At 35.8% G+C, this 17,171-nt stretch overlaps 1 protein-coding gene across 2 annotated transcripts; it reads right to left on the bottom strand.

Moving 5' to 3' along the window:
- Positions 1 to 14,316: 14,316 nt before the first annotated feature.
- Positions 14,317 to 16,653, bottom strand: LOC110719313 (40S ribosomal protein S23-2). Of its 2 annotated transcripts, XM_021898210.1 has the most exons (3): positions 16,195 to 16,653; positions 15,163 to 15,309; positions 14,317 to 14,709 (listed from the first exon to the last, which is right to left on the bottom strand). In XM_021898210.1, the coding sequence occupies exons 1-2, from the start codon at positions 16,303 to 16,305 to the stop codon at positions 15,169 to 15,171; spliced, it is 252 nt and encodes an 83-aa protein (XP_021753902.1). In that variant the 5' UTR covers positions 16,306 to 16,653; the 3' UTR covers positions 14,317 to 14,709; positions 15,163 to 15,168. The 2 variants fall into 2 exon arrangements, with proteins under 2 accessions (XP_021753902.1, XP_021753901.1); XM_021898209.1 differs by lacking the exon at positions 14,317 to 14,709 and having other exon boundaries at positions 14,847 to 15,309.
- Positions 16,654 to 17,171: the final 518 nt, after the last annotated feature.

Genomic DNA, 17,171 nt, shown 5'->3' with positions numbered 1-17,171 from the left:
AATTTAGATGTCTCAACTATAAAAATGGTGCATACCTTATATAATGTACATAATCTTTGTGATGCTAAGTTGCTAACACCTCGTGGTGCACGAGAGCTGGTAATAATGCAGTTTGATGTATTTAAATACTAATTAATGTTATGCAAAGTAGGGGTGAGCAAATTGGGTACCCTGTCAAAATTTTAGGATCCAGATCCGGAATTGGTTGGGACCGGGTCCTAAAATTTAGAACCGGAGTTGAAACCAGTAAAACCGGGTCCTAAAATTTAGGAATTGGAATTGGATCCACCAGGTACCGGTTCCGGTTCCAGGTACCCAATTATATACGTACTTGCTAATATAAAATACAAATTATAATATATTTTTTGGTTTATTTTCATTTTTAGCGTTTAATACTTATATTTTTATATGCATTAAGCTATTTTATTTATGTTAGATATTAATATTATTTTATTTTTATTTTACTAATTAGATACATTCCACATATTTTTGTTTTTTTTTAATATATATTTAGTTCAATATATATTGGGTAACAGGGTACCCAATCGATTCCAATTCCGAAAAATTGTGAATTGGAATTGGAACCGGTTGCAACCGGATCCTTAATTTATTACCCAGAATTGAAATCGCCGAGTCCAATTCCAATTTCAGGCCCGCCGATTCCAAACCGATACCGGTTCCATTTCCAGATACCCGAAATTTCGCTCACCCCTAATATTGCAAAGGGCTGCCACTACTGCGAGCAGAAAATCGATCGATCACATTATTACTCCAATTGTGGTAAGTTTGAACAATTTCGTACGTTTTTTTTACGGTTTCTTTTTTTTTTTTTTTTTTTTTCTCTGACATAAGATAGTTAATGTATTTATGAGAGATAGTCTTTTATTGTTGTTTCACAGACTTATAAATTCTTATTTACGTTACCACCATATGGGAAAATAAGACGGAGTAAGACTGTAAGAGGGAAAGTTATGAAGCTAGGTCACATTTTCTTGCAACTAAAGCAAGTACAATTCATGTACGAATAGTACAATAAGCACATTTTCTTGCAACTAAAGCAACAAATTAAAAATTTTAATTTTTCGTTAAAGAAAAAAACGCAACAACTTAAAAGAGAGTGAGGGATAACTCAAGTGGTTAAAGTTTCTCTTCCGATTTTAAGTGATCTTGGGATTGATTCTCATTACTCGCTTGTGTGGTTCTCTAAAGACCAAAAAAAAAGCAAGAAATTAAAAGGTAGGCTTCTCAGCCTCTATCACTCTCTAGTAAATTCTAGTTGTTACTATATACTCCCTTGATTTTATTTTATTTTTTTGATTCTTCGCATTTGGTATCTTAAACTATTCATAACTTAATATAACCTTCTAAATTACTTTAAATATATAAAACATAACATTATCATATTGGTACGACTGTCGCGTGTCTACCAAAAATAAACCTAACTAAAACCTCCTAAAATGTAGTAGGGTAAGCTAGGGTTGATCCCACAAAGAATTAGATTATCAAATTATTACTTGTGTATGTTAAAAACCCCTGTTTTGAACAATGACTATTACGATCTAATATATAAAACTACGGACTTGAAAATAAGCTAAGTACGGAGATATAAAATTAATAGTAAGAATAAATATTAAAAATCAAGAATGACGAAATAGGGATCGGGAGATACAATATAGCATTGGAAAATCGATTGATCATCGAATTATATAAATCATGTTTTTATCACAATGTTAGCCAATGAACACAAACAAACATTCAACACTTCCCTTAATTGCTAATAAACCAAACAAGCTCTTGGATTATTGTCTAACTAACTAACAATCTAGAACAAGCTCTCTAGACTCGATTAATTAGTAGCATTAATAACTAGGAAGTAGCTAACTTAAGCCACAAATCTCACAAGCTCGGACTTGTACAACTCAAAGGGTTGATAATCTTAATTACGACAAGTTTTAGTCACCAATCGAACACCTAATCACTACTAATGGTATCATCTAAGACAATTACGGGTCACAAGTTAATACTCTAGTCGTCAAACTAGCAAATTATACTAAAGATGGCCAGTCTAAGATATAATTGACTAGATCGTAATATTCAAACGGATTATCAAACCAATTAATAAGAAATAAACATAATACCCAAAAACTAACATATCTATTCTCACAATCCAATTATCCAATGCATAATTGATCTCCCTACCCCACTAACAATTTAGCCTGACATAACAAATATTGAGTTATCTATAATAGAATACATAAAATTCATAATCAAACTAATTAACAAAGCAAATAATGAAAATAAAACTAATAATTAACTTAATCTAGCAAACTGCATACCAACTAGAACTAGTATATTGACGCATTCAAAAGCAAAATAACAAAGAGAAAGCACTAACTTTTACTTTTATTCTCCCAAAACAAAACTTATACTACTACTAATCCAAGATAAATCAAAGGTAGACAAACGAATGCAAAGAAAATGAAAACAATTATACAGTACCAAATCTTCTAGTGAGAATCAGAGTAAACACAAGCTGAACCGAGTCGTCTCGACTAGTCCGTTTTTGCTTACCCTCCTGCTCGCTAGGTACCTCGCAAAATTCAGATGAAGCTCATCAATTTGCTTCCCTCAACCTAGCCCAGAAAATCCCCAAAAATAAAACTCAGGTCCTCACTCCAATTCGCCAGCCCCATGTATATCAATAGGAGTCTTCGATCCCTAACTAATCCGAACTTTTCGCTCCAATAATTATCCAATTTCATCTTTATCATCTCTTGCTTGACAGTTTGGTACCCATGAAAATCGCTCAACAGTTTATTTGAGCTTTACCCGCAAGAACAATGAGAGGAGTTCTCTTGCTCTTCTTTTTTTTCTTTTGTTTTGGCTGAGTAACCAGTTGGTGTACTTCATGAGTTCATGGTCCACTTGGCTATTTGCTATGAAACATTATTAGGTTGACACACATGTGAGTCGATTGGGCTTGTGAGCTTTGCTTCATTTAATCCGGGCGGTAATACAATATTAATTTGATATCGTAATCTTCCTTCCTACAAACAAATAAATTAAATAGTGTAAATTATGTCTTGGGAAGAAAATTACTTATAATGCTCTTAAATCATAAATTGTCAATATAGAATCAAGAGTTTCATATATATAAATAATATATTTTTACGGCCCTATCACATATTAAGTCTTATTTGATTTGTTTAAAGGTTAAAAATAGCTCTTGGCTATGTAAACGATACATGCCTATTTGAATATGTACGCAATCTCTATGATATATTATAAAATAGTTCACTGGGCTTCAATCTACCATAAGGTTAGATTTTGAAGTTTAGTAGGTCTAGGGCCAAGGGCTTTATTTCATCATTTTGGGCATAGTCATAGAAGGTGACTCTGGGGGACGGGATCCCAACTTCCACCAGAAGCACAACATCGCTACCATATACTAAGGCAAATGGAGTTTGCCCCGTAGCCTCCTTGGTAGTGGTACGAATTGACCACAAGATCCCGGGTAGGTCGTTGACCCAAGAACCTTTCGTACCCTCGAGCATTGTCTTTAGCCCCTTCAAGATCATTTTTATTGGCTACCTCAGCTTGCCCATTTGTTTGGGATCGGCATACAACTGAGAACCTTGTTTGAATTTTGAACCGCCCACAATATTCTCTGGTTGGCTTGCTGTTAAATTGACGGCCATTATCTGATATCAAGATTCGGGGAACACCGAAGCGAGTGATAATATTTCTCCATATGAATTTATGAACCTGCTTGTCAGTGATTGTTGCCACCGGCTCCGCCTCAACCCACTTAGTAAAATTATCAACAGCAGAAGGTGCCCATAGACAGCGCCACCTGTTTATGGAAATAGACTCCTCCTAAGCGTGTTAGGGTATTTTAAGGTATCAAGATGTCCTAGAATCTAAGTCCAATTATTGTCTAAAGGTTTGAGAGCTCCGCCTTGCTAAGGTAATTAAGTTCGAGGGCTCCGCCTTGATGCCTGAGGGCTCGGCCTGCAAAACAGAGAGGTTAGCTGCCCCAGGGGTATGACCCGAGAAAGCCCCTTTGATGCTTACGTCAGTGAATGTACTTTCTAGAGAGAGAAAGTAAAGAGAGAGAGAGAGAGTTCTTAGAGAAAGGAAGTAGAGAGAGAAGGAGAGAAAATAAGAAAAAGTTTCCACCATTAGTGGTTGGAGAGCTATTTATAGTTGTACTTTCAGGTGGCAAAGTTGTACTTGGTTGGACAAATCAGGGGTAAATATGTACTTTCCAATGATCAATGATGGGCTTGATCACGGAGGGGTATTTTCGTCATTTCAGGTCATTGGGTTTAGGACAATGGACTTGGCCCAAACAACAACAAAACACCAAGTGCATTCGAAACTAGACTCTCAGGAATAATTATTATCATCTTTGATTATGAATGAATTTCGATGTCTCAACTATAAAAGTGGTGCATACCTTATATAATGTACATAATGTTTGTGATTTTAACACCTCGAGGTGCACGAGAGCTTGTTATAATGCAGTTTGATGTATTCAATGTCATGCAAAGGGCTGCCATTATTGCTAGCATTAAATCGATCAATCACATTATTACTCCAAATATGGTAAGTGTGAACTATTTCATACATTTTTTGTTCTTTTTCTTTTTTCTTTTCTTCTTTTTTGACATAAGATGGTTAATGTATATGTTAAGATATATGTGAATATAGTTTGTTATTGTATATTAGTTTTTTTTTTTTTTTTTTTTGACAAGAAGAAAAAAGATTTCATTAATAAAAGATAGTCAAACGACACTTACAAACAATTTCTAAGAAATCTAAAATTCCAACACAAATACATATCACCTTAGAACTAATAACATTGCAGATTCAACAACGATCGCCATAATAAAAAACATCATCCGAAGCAATACAATCTGTGTGTTAGCACTAATTCGTCTTGAAATCCAATGATGCTGAGTTGTTTGAGTGATAATACTCATATGATCTTTTAGATTTCGAAAATTATGAAAACCTAGATCTTCAATTCTCGCCAGACGAACAAACAAAGAAATTAAACCTAGTAGAATAACCACCATCTTAAAGATGGGATCAATTTATTGAAAGCACTTAAAATGTTTTTGGGGCTTATCACCGGTAAAAGTGGAAGCCCTACCAAGATTCACAATTGAGATCAGGAAGAAAAGAGATGAAAGAGAAGAAGAGAAGAGGGAGAAGGGAGAAGGGTGAAGGAAAACCTTAAAAAAACTGAAAAAATCTAGCAATGAAGGCTAGAAAAACCCTCCCAAAGGAAAATCTAGAGGGAACCAGAAAAACCCTCCCAAGGAGGAACCCCAGAGGGAACCGTAGTTCAATAATTTTTTACTGTTATTGTATTTTAGTTAAGCATATATTTAGCTCTGAAACGCATTATCCGGTATATTCAAGGTACACTTAATCATGATACGAGGCGAACTACCTCTGGTTATTGTGTATTTTTGGGTAATAATTTGATTTCATGGTCAATTTGCTTTCAGAGTTATATTGTCCGATGAAAAAGGCAACACTTGTATATTGTGACAATGTTAGTACTATTTACTTGTCGGGAAATCCGGTGCAAAATCAACGTACCAAACATATTGAGATGAACATTCATTTTGTACGGGAAAAGGTTGCACGTGGTCAAGTCCGAATTCTTCAAGTGCCCTCACTATCAGATCGCAAACATTTTTACTAAGGGACTCCCGCGAGTTTTGTTTGATGATTTCAGGGACAATCTCATTGTCCGTCTTCCTCCCGCTTCGACTGCGGGGGTGTGTTAAGATATATGTGAATATAATTTGTTATTGTATTTTAGTTAAACATATATTTAGATTGATACACACATAATTAGTTCCTAAATATATGCCTTGTATTATGCCTTGTACACTGTATATATTTTGAAGTCAGTGAATGAAATTCCTTGAGGAATTAATTCTAATAGTATATATGAAAGATAACCTTTTAAGATTATTTTACAGTGTGTGTCAAAAAAAAAAAATAATAATAATAAAAAGTTTGTTTTACAGACTTACATAAATTCTTATATACGTTATGGGAAAAAAATATGGAGTACGAAGTAAGAGTAAAATTTATGAAGTCACATTTTCTTGCAATTAAAGCAAGTAGAAATTCATGTACAATAACATTTTCTTGCAACTAAAGCAACAAATTAATAGGTAGGCTTAGAACTTCTCAGCCTCTATCACTCTAATCCCTTATTTGTATACATTGTACACCCGATCAAAAACGACATACCCAATTAAATAGAGTAAAGGTAAAATACAATCCCTAAACTCAAGCATTTGTAACATTTCAGTCCCTCAACTTTCAAATGAGCAAAATGGTCCTTCAACCACCAACGAGTCACTTTTCAGATACAAATTAGCTGACTAAGCATAGTTTAGGGACCTTAGTGCACACGTGACAATAAATTTAATAATTTTAAAAGCAAATTTTAGGGACCTTTAACTAATAAGTTGGCATGTTCCCCACCCCCCCCCCCCCCTCTCCCCCCCCCCCCCCCCCCCAAAAAAAAAAAAAAAAGAAGAAATTGATAAGTTGGCATTAATTAAATTAGCTAGAAATGAAAGTTTAGGGACCTATAGGATGAGGTGGCGAATGTAATAATTATAGGCCAAAGCTTAGGGACCCATAGGGACACATGGCACTCCCATACAAGAGTGATTATAAATTTTAATCCATAATTGTAATTTAGTTCAATTAAAATAATTTGATTTCAACAAAACCGATTAATTTTAGTTAATTAAAATATTTTAGTTTATAAAAATATATAAGCGAGATATGTTAACTGTGAGATTCAAGGTCACCATTTACTTTCTCTTGCTAAAATCTGTAAAGACATCTCGCTATAATATGAAATTTGTTAGTGAAAGAAAAATTCCTTCTTAATTCTAACTCATTCAGTTAAACACAATCATTTAATAATTTAGGGACTTTGCAATTATTATCTCCCAGAAATCAACACAAGAAAAAAGAAACCTTGAAAATTCACATACAAAAAACCCAAAAAATTTGAAAACCATTTATAACATAAAGGAAAAAAAAAAGAAAAACCTGAAAATTGACACACAAAAAACCCAAAAAAATTGATACTCATTTAGAACATAAACGCATGAAAAAAAAATTGTCAGCTTGTGGGAAAAGTGGGGTGAGAATATATTTTTTTTAATCTAGTTTAATAATATTAGATTTCGAGAAAACTTATCCAATTAGGAAACCTAGTACGATAAGGATACAAAATATACATAAAATCTATCTTAATCTGCGACAAATATTATCATAACTATAATATTTATCAAACCCCAACGGTCATAATGGGAGGAGGTCGTACGCTAAGACTAGATCTAAACTCGAAAAATACGTCTCGTGGAAGGCCTTTTGTGAAAATGTCCGCTAACTAATATCTGGAAGGAACATGTAGAACCCGAACTTGACCCAATGCAACTTTTTTCTCGAACAAATTGAATATCCATCTCCACATGTTTGGTGCATTGGTGTTGTACCGGGTTGCTAGAAAGGTAGATAGCGCTGACATTATCACAATAAACAATAGTAACCTGACGAAGAGGATAATGTAGTTCCAATAAAGATTAGGAAGCCAACAAGCCTCCGAGACAATGTTTGCGACCCCTCGTTATTCTGCTTCTGCACTCGATTTAGATAATGTAGGTTGACGCTTAGATGACCAAGAAACGAGGTTTTCCCCAAGAAAGCAGCAATAACCTGATGTAAAACGAAGGGTGTCGGGACAACCTCCCTAGTCAACGTCAGTGTAAGTAATCAAACGAGTAGCAGTATACAGATATAAATGCAAGCCATGATCAATGGTACCCTGAACATAGCGCAGAATGCGCTTCAAAGCTTCATAATGAAATTCCCGGGGATCATGCATGCATAAAGAGACACACCTGTTGGACTGCATAGGCAATATCAGGCCTAGTGAAGGTGAGGTGCTGAAGAGCACATGCTAAGCCTGCGGTACAAAGTGGGATCCCGAAAAGATTGTCCTGCATCAGCACTAAGTTTCGACTTATTATCAACTAGAGTAGTGGCAGGTTTACAAGAGCCCATACCTACGCGCTCTAAGATCTCCGGAGCATACTTCTGTTGTGAAATAAGCATATAAGAGGGAGTGCGGGTCACTGCAATACCAAAAAAATAACTCAAAGGCCCTAAATCAAGGAAACTCAGTTTGCAACTGAGAAATAAATCTTGTTCACAACCTGTCAGAAGAAGTTGCTAAAATAAAATCATCAACATGTAGAAGTAAATATGCCATATCATCACCCTGTCGAAAGGTAAATAGCGAATTGTCACTTTTAGCAATGAAAAAGCCTAAACTGACCAAAAAGTTCTCAAAGCCCTGGTACCAAGCTCGAGGAACTTGCTTCAACCCATATATATAGAGCCTAACAAAGTCGACATACATACGAGGGTAATCTCCGATCAACAAAACCTGGAGGTTGATGCATATAAATAGTTTCCTGCAAATAACCATGAAGAAAGACATTTTTGACATCTAATTGATGAATTGACCACTTTTTAGCCATAGCTAAACAGAGAACTATGTGAAAAGTGGCCGGTTTTACTACCGGACTAAAAGTCTCATCACAATCTACACCAACCTCTTGTGACCTGCCATCACACACAAGACGAGTTTTGTGCCTTCCAAGGTCACCATTAGACTTGAATTTGTGTTTAAATAGCCACATACAATTAACAATATTTACCCTCGTAGGCCTAGGCACCAAATCCTATGTCCCTATTTTAATCAAAGCACTATACTCATCATGCATCGCCGCATTCCAATTAGGGTCAAGAAGAGCTAGCTTATGTGACTTTAGTAATATGGATTTGTGAGGAGTTGGGCTTATAGATTGGCTGGTCAAGCCATACTTGGGATTGGGTTTGAAAATTCCATGTTGGCTACGGGGTATGGGTGGTGAGGGCGGTGGTGGTTGCGTTGGTTGGATTGGTGTGGCACCACAGAGGGGTGGTGTGTAAATGAGTGGGCCAGTGCTTGCTGTTGGGATTGGGGATTGACTGGCGGGTGAAGCAGGGGAGTTGGGAAGGCCATGTTGTGTATGTGGGCTTGTAGGTGGACAATTAGCAACATAGGGCGGGGGGGTCCGTAGGTGGGCTGCGGTCTGCTGGGTTGGGCCGCGGCCTTCCTGCGGTCTAATCTGTTGGGGTGGATTAAAATGGGTAAGTATGGGTGAGTGCTCATCAAATCCTAGAAAATTATAATCTTTCAAGATAAAGTGCTCTATATTTTTATACGGAAAAGTTGTTTCATCAAAGGTTACGTGACAAAATAAAATAACCTTTTCTGTAGAAAGGTCGAGACACTTATATCCCCGATGATTAGAAGGGTACCCGAAAAATATACACGGTGTTAATCATGGAGCTAGTTTATTAGGAGCATTAGAGGATAAATTTGGGAAACTAAGACAACAAAAAACACGAAGATGAGAATAGGAAGGGGTTTTTTGGAAGAGTGTCTGTGCCGGAGTTATGTTCTTGAAAGTTTTGGTCGCTAAAATATTAAGGAGATAAACCGCAGTTTCAAGAGCATTTACCCAAAAAGAAGGTGGCAAAGAAGCATGAAATAGAAGGGTTCGTTTGACATTATTAATATTACGAATCATATGCTCAGCCTTCCCATTCTAGGAGGAAGTGTGAGGACAAGAGAATCTAAAGACCATTCCATTTTCTGTGCAAAACTTTTTGAATGGGTCATTATCAAATTCACGACAGTGGCCACTTTGAAATGATTTAATAGGACGTTCAAATTGAGTTTGTACATATTGTTTAAAGTGCAAAAAACTTTGGTAGGCTTGAGATTTATTGGCTAAAGGTATTGCCCAAACATAGTGCGTAAAATCATCGAGAAGTACTAAATAATATTTATGACCATTAATACTACGAATTAAAGAGGTCCACAAATCAGCATGAATAATGTCAAATGCAGAAGAAGTATTATTATGTGAATTAAAAAAAAAAAAGTCTAACATGTTTCCCTATTTGACAAGAATAGAAAAAATTGGAGTCAAGCTCCTTATTACAATAAATGAAATTATTGCTTCTAAGAAAGCTTAAAGAAGGCGCTCCTAGGTGTCCTAGACGATCGTGCCACGTGGAGGGAGCAACCGTGGTGAGAGATGTGGCAAGGCATGTGCTTAGATTATCGGTGGTAATTGGATAAAGATCCCCGGAGCTATTACATCTAATCTGATGATTACCCTCCCCGTTCGTAGGTCCTTCACAGAAAAGCCATTAGGGTCAAATTCAATAGAAACCGAATTATCAGAAGTAAATTTACGAACTGAGATAAGGTTTTTAATAATTTGAGGGGCGAGGAGGACATCATTAATAACAAGAGGTTTATTCGGGAATTTAGTATGACCATAACCCGTAATTAGAATGCGGTGCCCATTACCTATTAAAATATGATTATTAGTGCTTAATTTAAACAGGGGAAGAAAGTTACCAGAATTATGAGTTATGTGGGAGGTAGCTCCTGAGTCCATATACCCGTTTTCCGGAGTAGACATTCCTGGTGAGGAGTAAGCACTACCAAGCACTGTTGAAGTCATGGGTGGACCATACATAGGTGATCCAATGAAATAAGCCTGTTGATGGCTTTTGACTTGGTGTATTGGGCCTCTGATGGATCTAGCCCAATGTAGGAAAAGGTGCTAGAGGGACTGCCCATTGTTGTTGAGGCCAAAAGAATTGTTGTTGGGGCCAAGAGCCTTGTTGGGCCCAATTTTGACTAATTGGTTCGGCTTGCTGAGATGAATTTTGTGGCAAAGTCTGCTGGTTGGGTGAGCCACTACGCCCTTAGCCACGACCACGCCCCTTTGCCGCGGCCATCCTTGCCTCCACCTCGGCCGCGACCGCCTCCACCACATGGCCCACCGCCGGTTTCCGGCTGCTGCTGCTGTTGCGAGGAATCGGAGGGGGATGCAGAGTTCATTGTTGTTGAGTGACAAAAGAAGAGGGGGGGTTAGTTGCTGGTGTCATTATTGCGGCGCGACTCCTCAAAGAAAAGGCGAGTGTAACATCCTAGAAATCCATTTCCTTTAAAATACTTGTTTTGCCCTTTTTAAAATACGAAATATGAAAATCTAAGACATTACCTCCACCGTGATAACGGCTAAGGAAATTTTCAAAGACACACGGCGGAAGAATCACTTTAAAACCATTCAAAACAAGTCAACTTTTAAAAGTCAAATCAAACGAAAGTAAAGTCAAACAAAGTCAACTTACAAGTTGAAACCATTGTAGGCCCTTTTCAAAACCCAAACGAATATTAAAATCATTGCGTTTGTCTCACAAGCAAATAAATAATAATTAAAGCAAATTAAACACATCATATTCTTATGGAAACTAAAAAAGATTCGCTCTTCACTCATGCCTATCATGAAAATGCTCCATTACCTGAAAAGTTTCTTTTTACTTTGTCCCCACTACTCGCCATTAAAATGGGTCGTCGTAGGGCCAAGATAAAGACAAGGCTAACAAACATACAATACACACACTCAGCAATGCTGAGTACATAAGCGTAAACGATTCACAAAAATGTGTATACATCCTAGCATCACACAACTTACCTTCTTGCACCTGTTTACAAGCATACAACACACATTTCACTTAATAGACATTTCCATTGCTTATTTAAATTGATTATGTATCGAACGGGTTCCCCCTAACCTCCCTAATAAATGGGTATTAACACGGGAGCTAATCGTGCCAATATAAAAGAACCACTCGTAAGTGGCGGAATTCCTGCGCATAATAATAAAAAGGAAAATACAACGTCCTGTATCCCTAGAAGAAGCTATGGTTAAAAGTAAAACCCCATAACTCCCCCCATATGTTCATACTGGAGGTATATACATTCCAAGAGTTTTAGTGCGTAATCTCTTTCACTTTACGTTATTTATATATTTTAGACTTGGTGATGACTCTCAATCCACAACACAATCAATCATCATAAATCATTCAAGCAATCAAGCATACCAATTTAATTCTTGAATAATTAGTGACCACATATAATTTAATGTTGAACCCTTTTTAAACTATCTCGGTGTTAAATAACACCTTAAGCGCATAATGCACCACAAATCCTATCCCTCGGTGTTTAGAACACCTTAAGTGCACTCAGGCACAAAAATATAATTTAATCCTCGTGTACATAGACACTTAAATAGCTCCTTTCTCATGCTTATAACATTAATAAAATTTATATGAACCATAATAAAATTCCCTTTGCATAAACCAAACCAAATCAAACATTTAGTTTAATCAAACATGCTCTTAATTATGCCAATAATAAAAGTGTGGTCCACAATCAACATGCTTGGAATTCACCACAAATTAAATAATTCATGCTTCGGAAATCAATCACCAAAATCCATCCAACCAATAATTCCAACCAATACCTATCATGATACTAACTTAGAATTAATTAAACAAGTCCTAACATGCTTCTACACATTTAAATAATTACCGAGTACATGAATGTACCTTGAATATGATCTCAAAATCGCCACGACTACACAAAATCACTCATTTGGAAGTCTCCTACAACCTAAAATTATAAAGCTAAGAGACATTAATACCTATTCATAATAAATTTCCAGCAATATATACACTCTTTTAAACACTTTTAAACCATCTAAAACATGCTGAAAAATTAATTAAAACCATCTACTTTTATTCCCAATTAGTGGGTAATTAAAAATCCTTTCAAGAAACTTGATTCCAGTCTCTACATAAAAATTCCTGCATTATAAAAACTCTTAGGGGGCGTTTGGTTCGGAAAATGAAAATGGAGTAGAAAGGAAACAAATAAGACGGGGGACAGGAATCATCTAAATATTACCTTTTCATTTGTTTGGTTTAATCATGAAAAGGGTATTTGTTAAGAGAAGGGTAAGGGTATTTGTTACCCCAAGTTTTTAAGAGGTAATAAATGAGGGGTAACCATTACCTAAGGGTAATGGTAATTGTTACCATGCCTTCAAACCAAACACACAGTAACGGTACCGGTTTAATTGAATCTGTTTCCAATTCAAAAAATACACTAACCAAATGCCCTCTTAAACTTGCTGTAATTTAGTTTAAAAACATTAATATCAATAGTATTAATCAACTACAATCAAATTCCATTAATAAACATCAATTTAGAAACCTAGGGTTATCAATTTGGGGCTTTTTAATTCAAAAACCAAATCTGAAATTTATATACATATTTATCATTATTAAAACATCATAAAATCATCACACACACCCAAATTCAATAATTAATCAAAGCTAAATTGAATTAAAACAAAACTAAGAAGGTTTTTTTTTTAAAAAAGGTAAAACCACAACCTGCAAAGAGGGAGGGGAGAGTGGCCGGTGCGCCACCTCCCGCGGCTGCCGCTGCTGCTACTCTGTGCTGGCGGCGCCCAGCTGTGGTGGTGGTGGCAGCCGGCCACCGATCGGTGGTGGTGGTGTGTGCCGTGCGTGTGAGGTGAATAAAATGGGAGGGGAAAAATTAAGGGGAAAGAAAAATAAGAGAGAAAGAGAGCTTACCTTTGGGTATTCTCCACCTTAGGCAAAGTTTAATTTGCTCATAAGATGGGTATTTATACTCTCTTTCAAAACCCTCATAACTTAATTTCCCTTTTTACCCTTAATGATTCCTACTCCCATTCTAATTGGCATTTAACTTTCTTTAAAATTCCATTGACTTTAAAACTTACCTTTATAAATTAAATATGCCCCAGAGTTTCTAAATAATGAAGTAAATTATTTTCAAAACAAATAAATAAATAAAAATAGATTTTTAATTAAAATAAACCTTTTAAAATTATTTAAAATACCATAAATAATTTATTTCGAATTATCTATATACTTTATAAAATAATGTTTTAAATTAATATACGTATAAAATATGGGGTATTATTAGGGGTGTACACCGGTCCAAAACCGGACCGGACCTGGACCGGACCTGTTTGGACCGGGGACCTGAATTGGGTAATTATGAGGACCGGGGACCGGACCTGAATTAACAGGTCCGGTTCCGGGCTAGACCTGAAAAATCAGGTCCGGTCCAGGTTTGGACCTGAATGGACCTGTTTTGTGATTTTTTCGTTTTTTTTTTATTTTTTTTAATAAAAAACTTGTTGGACCTGCGTATGGACCTGTTTTGTGATTTTTAGACCTGTTGCATAATTAAATAATTACATACAAACCAAAATTATTAATCACAAAAGTACAAAACTACATAAAGTCTATAAAAGTATAAAGTCCCAATTCTCAAACACCAAAAATACCAAAAAAAAAACATAAATTCGATATGAAGTACTTTTGGCTATCTGAAACACAGGAAACACTCTCTTATTATCCTTCATGCTGCGCCTATAACACTCTGCCATCTTGGAAGCCCTTTTCTTTTCTCTAGGTTTAAGATCCCGCCTATTCGATATGAAGTACTTTTGTTTCCACTCCATTGTCACGAACAAACTGTTTCCATCCATCTGTAAACACAAATGGCCTTTCATCATATGTACTCGAGAGTCTGATTTTCCATTTGTGTTTACTTGGCGCTATAAGTGTACACCACGGGGAGAGTTTCTCCTTGAAACACTCCATGAACTTCTGAGGAATATTCTGCAAGAAATGTTCACCAAAAAATTCAATCAAGTGAGCTAATATATATTAATAATATAAGTGCAGTTGCTTTCATAACACTCCATGAAGCATACCTGAATACAAATGCCTAGTTAAGCATCATCTTCGAGAATGAATGAATGGTTAATTGTTGTGTTTTAAAGCAGTTTTTAGGAGATCCAAAGACCTTTTTTTTTTATAAATGCAAGATCATTAAAAAGCTGATCTTGTTAACATAAATTCCGGAAATTTTCATGACATCGTTAAGAGAAGTAAATAAACCAATTGAAAATATAAGCAAATAACTAAGAGTATAGAAAATCATCTTGAATAGACACGGATAGAGCACAAAACAAAGTAGGGAGGGTGTCTCTTTTTAAGGATGCTCAGTATTCATTTCAAGACGGTACAAGTTTCATTTGAGTAGGCAAAATTTAAGACAAAACCAACAACCTTAACCTAGGACCTGGGTTTTTCCTTCTTTTCCTTGAACAGAGCTAGAAGAGAGACACCAGCAACCTTGACAACCTTAAATCGGACTCCAGGAATATCTCCCACAGCATGTCCTTTACGACCAAATCCAGCAATCAACACCTCATCCTGCACAAACCACATTTTCTTAGTATGGAAGGAAAAACAGAGCTAGATAATATCAATTTCAAAGTCAAATACAATATAATCAGGTAACAAATATTAGACAAAATTCCACAAACTTCTGCATGATCCACATTTTCAGCATGAATCTACACCCAAACACAACATTAAACTACATACATATAACAGAAGACCTTGACTTCTTTTACCAATCAGGTAACTTCTTTAGTAAAAGGGAACAGTTTATCGTTCTTTGATAAGAAGTATGAATTAGCATTATCTTAGAACAGCTTTTTCCAGATGATTTGCTCATGAAAGGATAAAAAACCAACAGTGTATGACTGATCTTAATTGCTCAAGCTATATACTCTCCACCGCAATACTGTTATGATAGTCTTAAACCACAAAAATAAAGCTGCACATGTACTGAACAGGAGTGGGTGCAGGAGTACTGACAGAAGAATCAGATAAACCAGCACAGAAAGAGTGCGCACTATCATGTTTTATATGTTTCTGGATAAACTGTTATCAAGAGTTTATGATATGAGTATAAGAAAAGCATTGTTACTAATGTTAAACCTTCAGTAATCAGATGCCAGTATTTCTCCAAAAAATCCACAACAGAATTGACATTATTTCTACAATGGTTAACAAATAACTGGAGTTGTTTAGACTTTAAGAGTTTCTACAAAGGTTAACAAATAATTGGAGTTGTTTAAACTTTAACAAACAACATTATTTCTAACACGGTTAACAAATGACAGTTAACAAACTGCTAGTGTATCACTAAGTTTGTGTCGAAAGGCACAAAATACCAGCAAATTCACAACCAAGCAATTTATGAAACAGTAAGTGCATATATGCTTGCAGACATTAATAGAACGGACTTACATTTTCCTCAATGAAGTTCAAACAACCATCATTGGGCACGAAAGCAGCAATCTTTTTTCCATTCTTAATCAACTGCACACGAGCACATTTTCTGATAGCAGAGTTGGGCATTTTTCTGCAATGATAAGTTTATGCAACAACGCTTATATAATGACTAATAACATAGAATTTATGCATCCGAATGCATAAAATTAACTATTCAATTTGAAGCCATGCCAAAGGTCAATGCAAAGTACTAGATAAACACTAGACTACTAGATGTTTACAATCTAATCACTACTTTCTCTGCTCTTCTGATTTTATTAAACCCTAAACTTTAAACTAAAAAAAACCAAAAAAAAAAACATAAATTCGAAGATAAACCATACTTGTTATCAATTCTAAACATTAAACCCTAAAACCCTAAACTTTAAACTAAAAAAAACCAAAAAAAAAAACATAAATTCGAAAGAAATTCGAAAATAAACCAAAAAAGAAAAAACATAAATTCGAAAACATTGAAGTAAAAAAAAGAAATTCAACATGCAAACATCAAATAATCATTATAAGCAATTGAAACATGAATAAACATATAAATTCTAACACTTAATTCATTATTTCGAATACAAAATACCCAAACATAATTAGATAATTTAGATTTACATTAAAAAAAAAATAACTTACCGGAGAAATGGAAAATCGCGCAGTAGCTGTCTCATGCGGTGGTCGGTGGGCGCCTGGGCTTCGCCTGAGAGAGTGAGGAAGGCAGGAGGTGTCGGCGGTGGGCGTTGCCGCGTTGGGCTGAGACTGGAGACAGTGAGCGTGACTGCGTGAGGGAGAGGAGGAGACAGCCTGTTTGTTAGGGTTAGAATGAAATGAAAGAGAATTCAAGCGTCACTCAAGCAGCAGCGTTATTTTGATTTTTGAATATTTTTTTTTTTTTTTTTTTTTAAAAATACAATTTTTCCGGGTTTCAGGTCCGGACCTGAAAACCCCGG

This window comes from Chenopodium quinoa, unplaced genomic scaffold (assembly GCF_001683475.1).
Source record: "Chenopodium quinoa cultivar QQ74 unplaced genomic scaffold, ASM168347v1, whole genome shotgun sequence".
Classification (NCBI taxonomy): Eukaryota; Viridiplantae; Streptophyta; class Magnoliopsida; order Caryophyllales; family Amaranthaceae; genus Chenopodium; species Chenopodium quinoa.
Note: the sequence above shows the minus strand (reverse complement) of the source record. Positions and strands in the feature narration are given on the sequence as shown.

What these genes read in the sequence shown, in the direction of transcription:
- LOC110719313 (XM_021898210.1), bottom strand. Translation starts at nt 16,305, where the DNA reads ATGCCCAACTCTGCTATCAGAAAATGTGCTCGTGTGCAGTTGATTAAG. An exon ending in TGAACTTCATTGAGGAAAAT is followed by an intron (nt 15,310 to 16,194) that starts GTAAGTCCGTTC and finishes TGGTTTGTGCAG; the next exon opens with GATGAGGTGTTGATTGCTGG.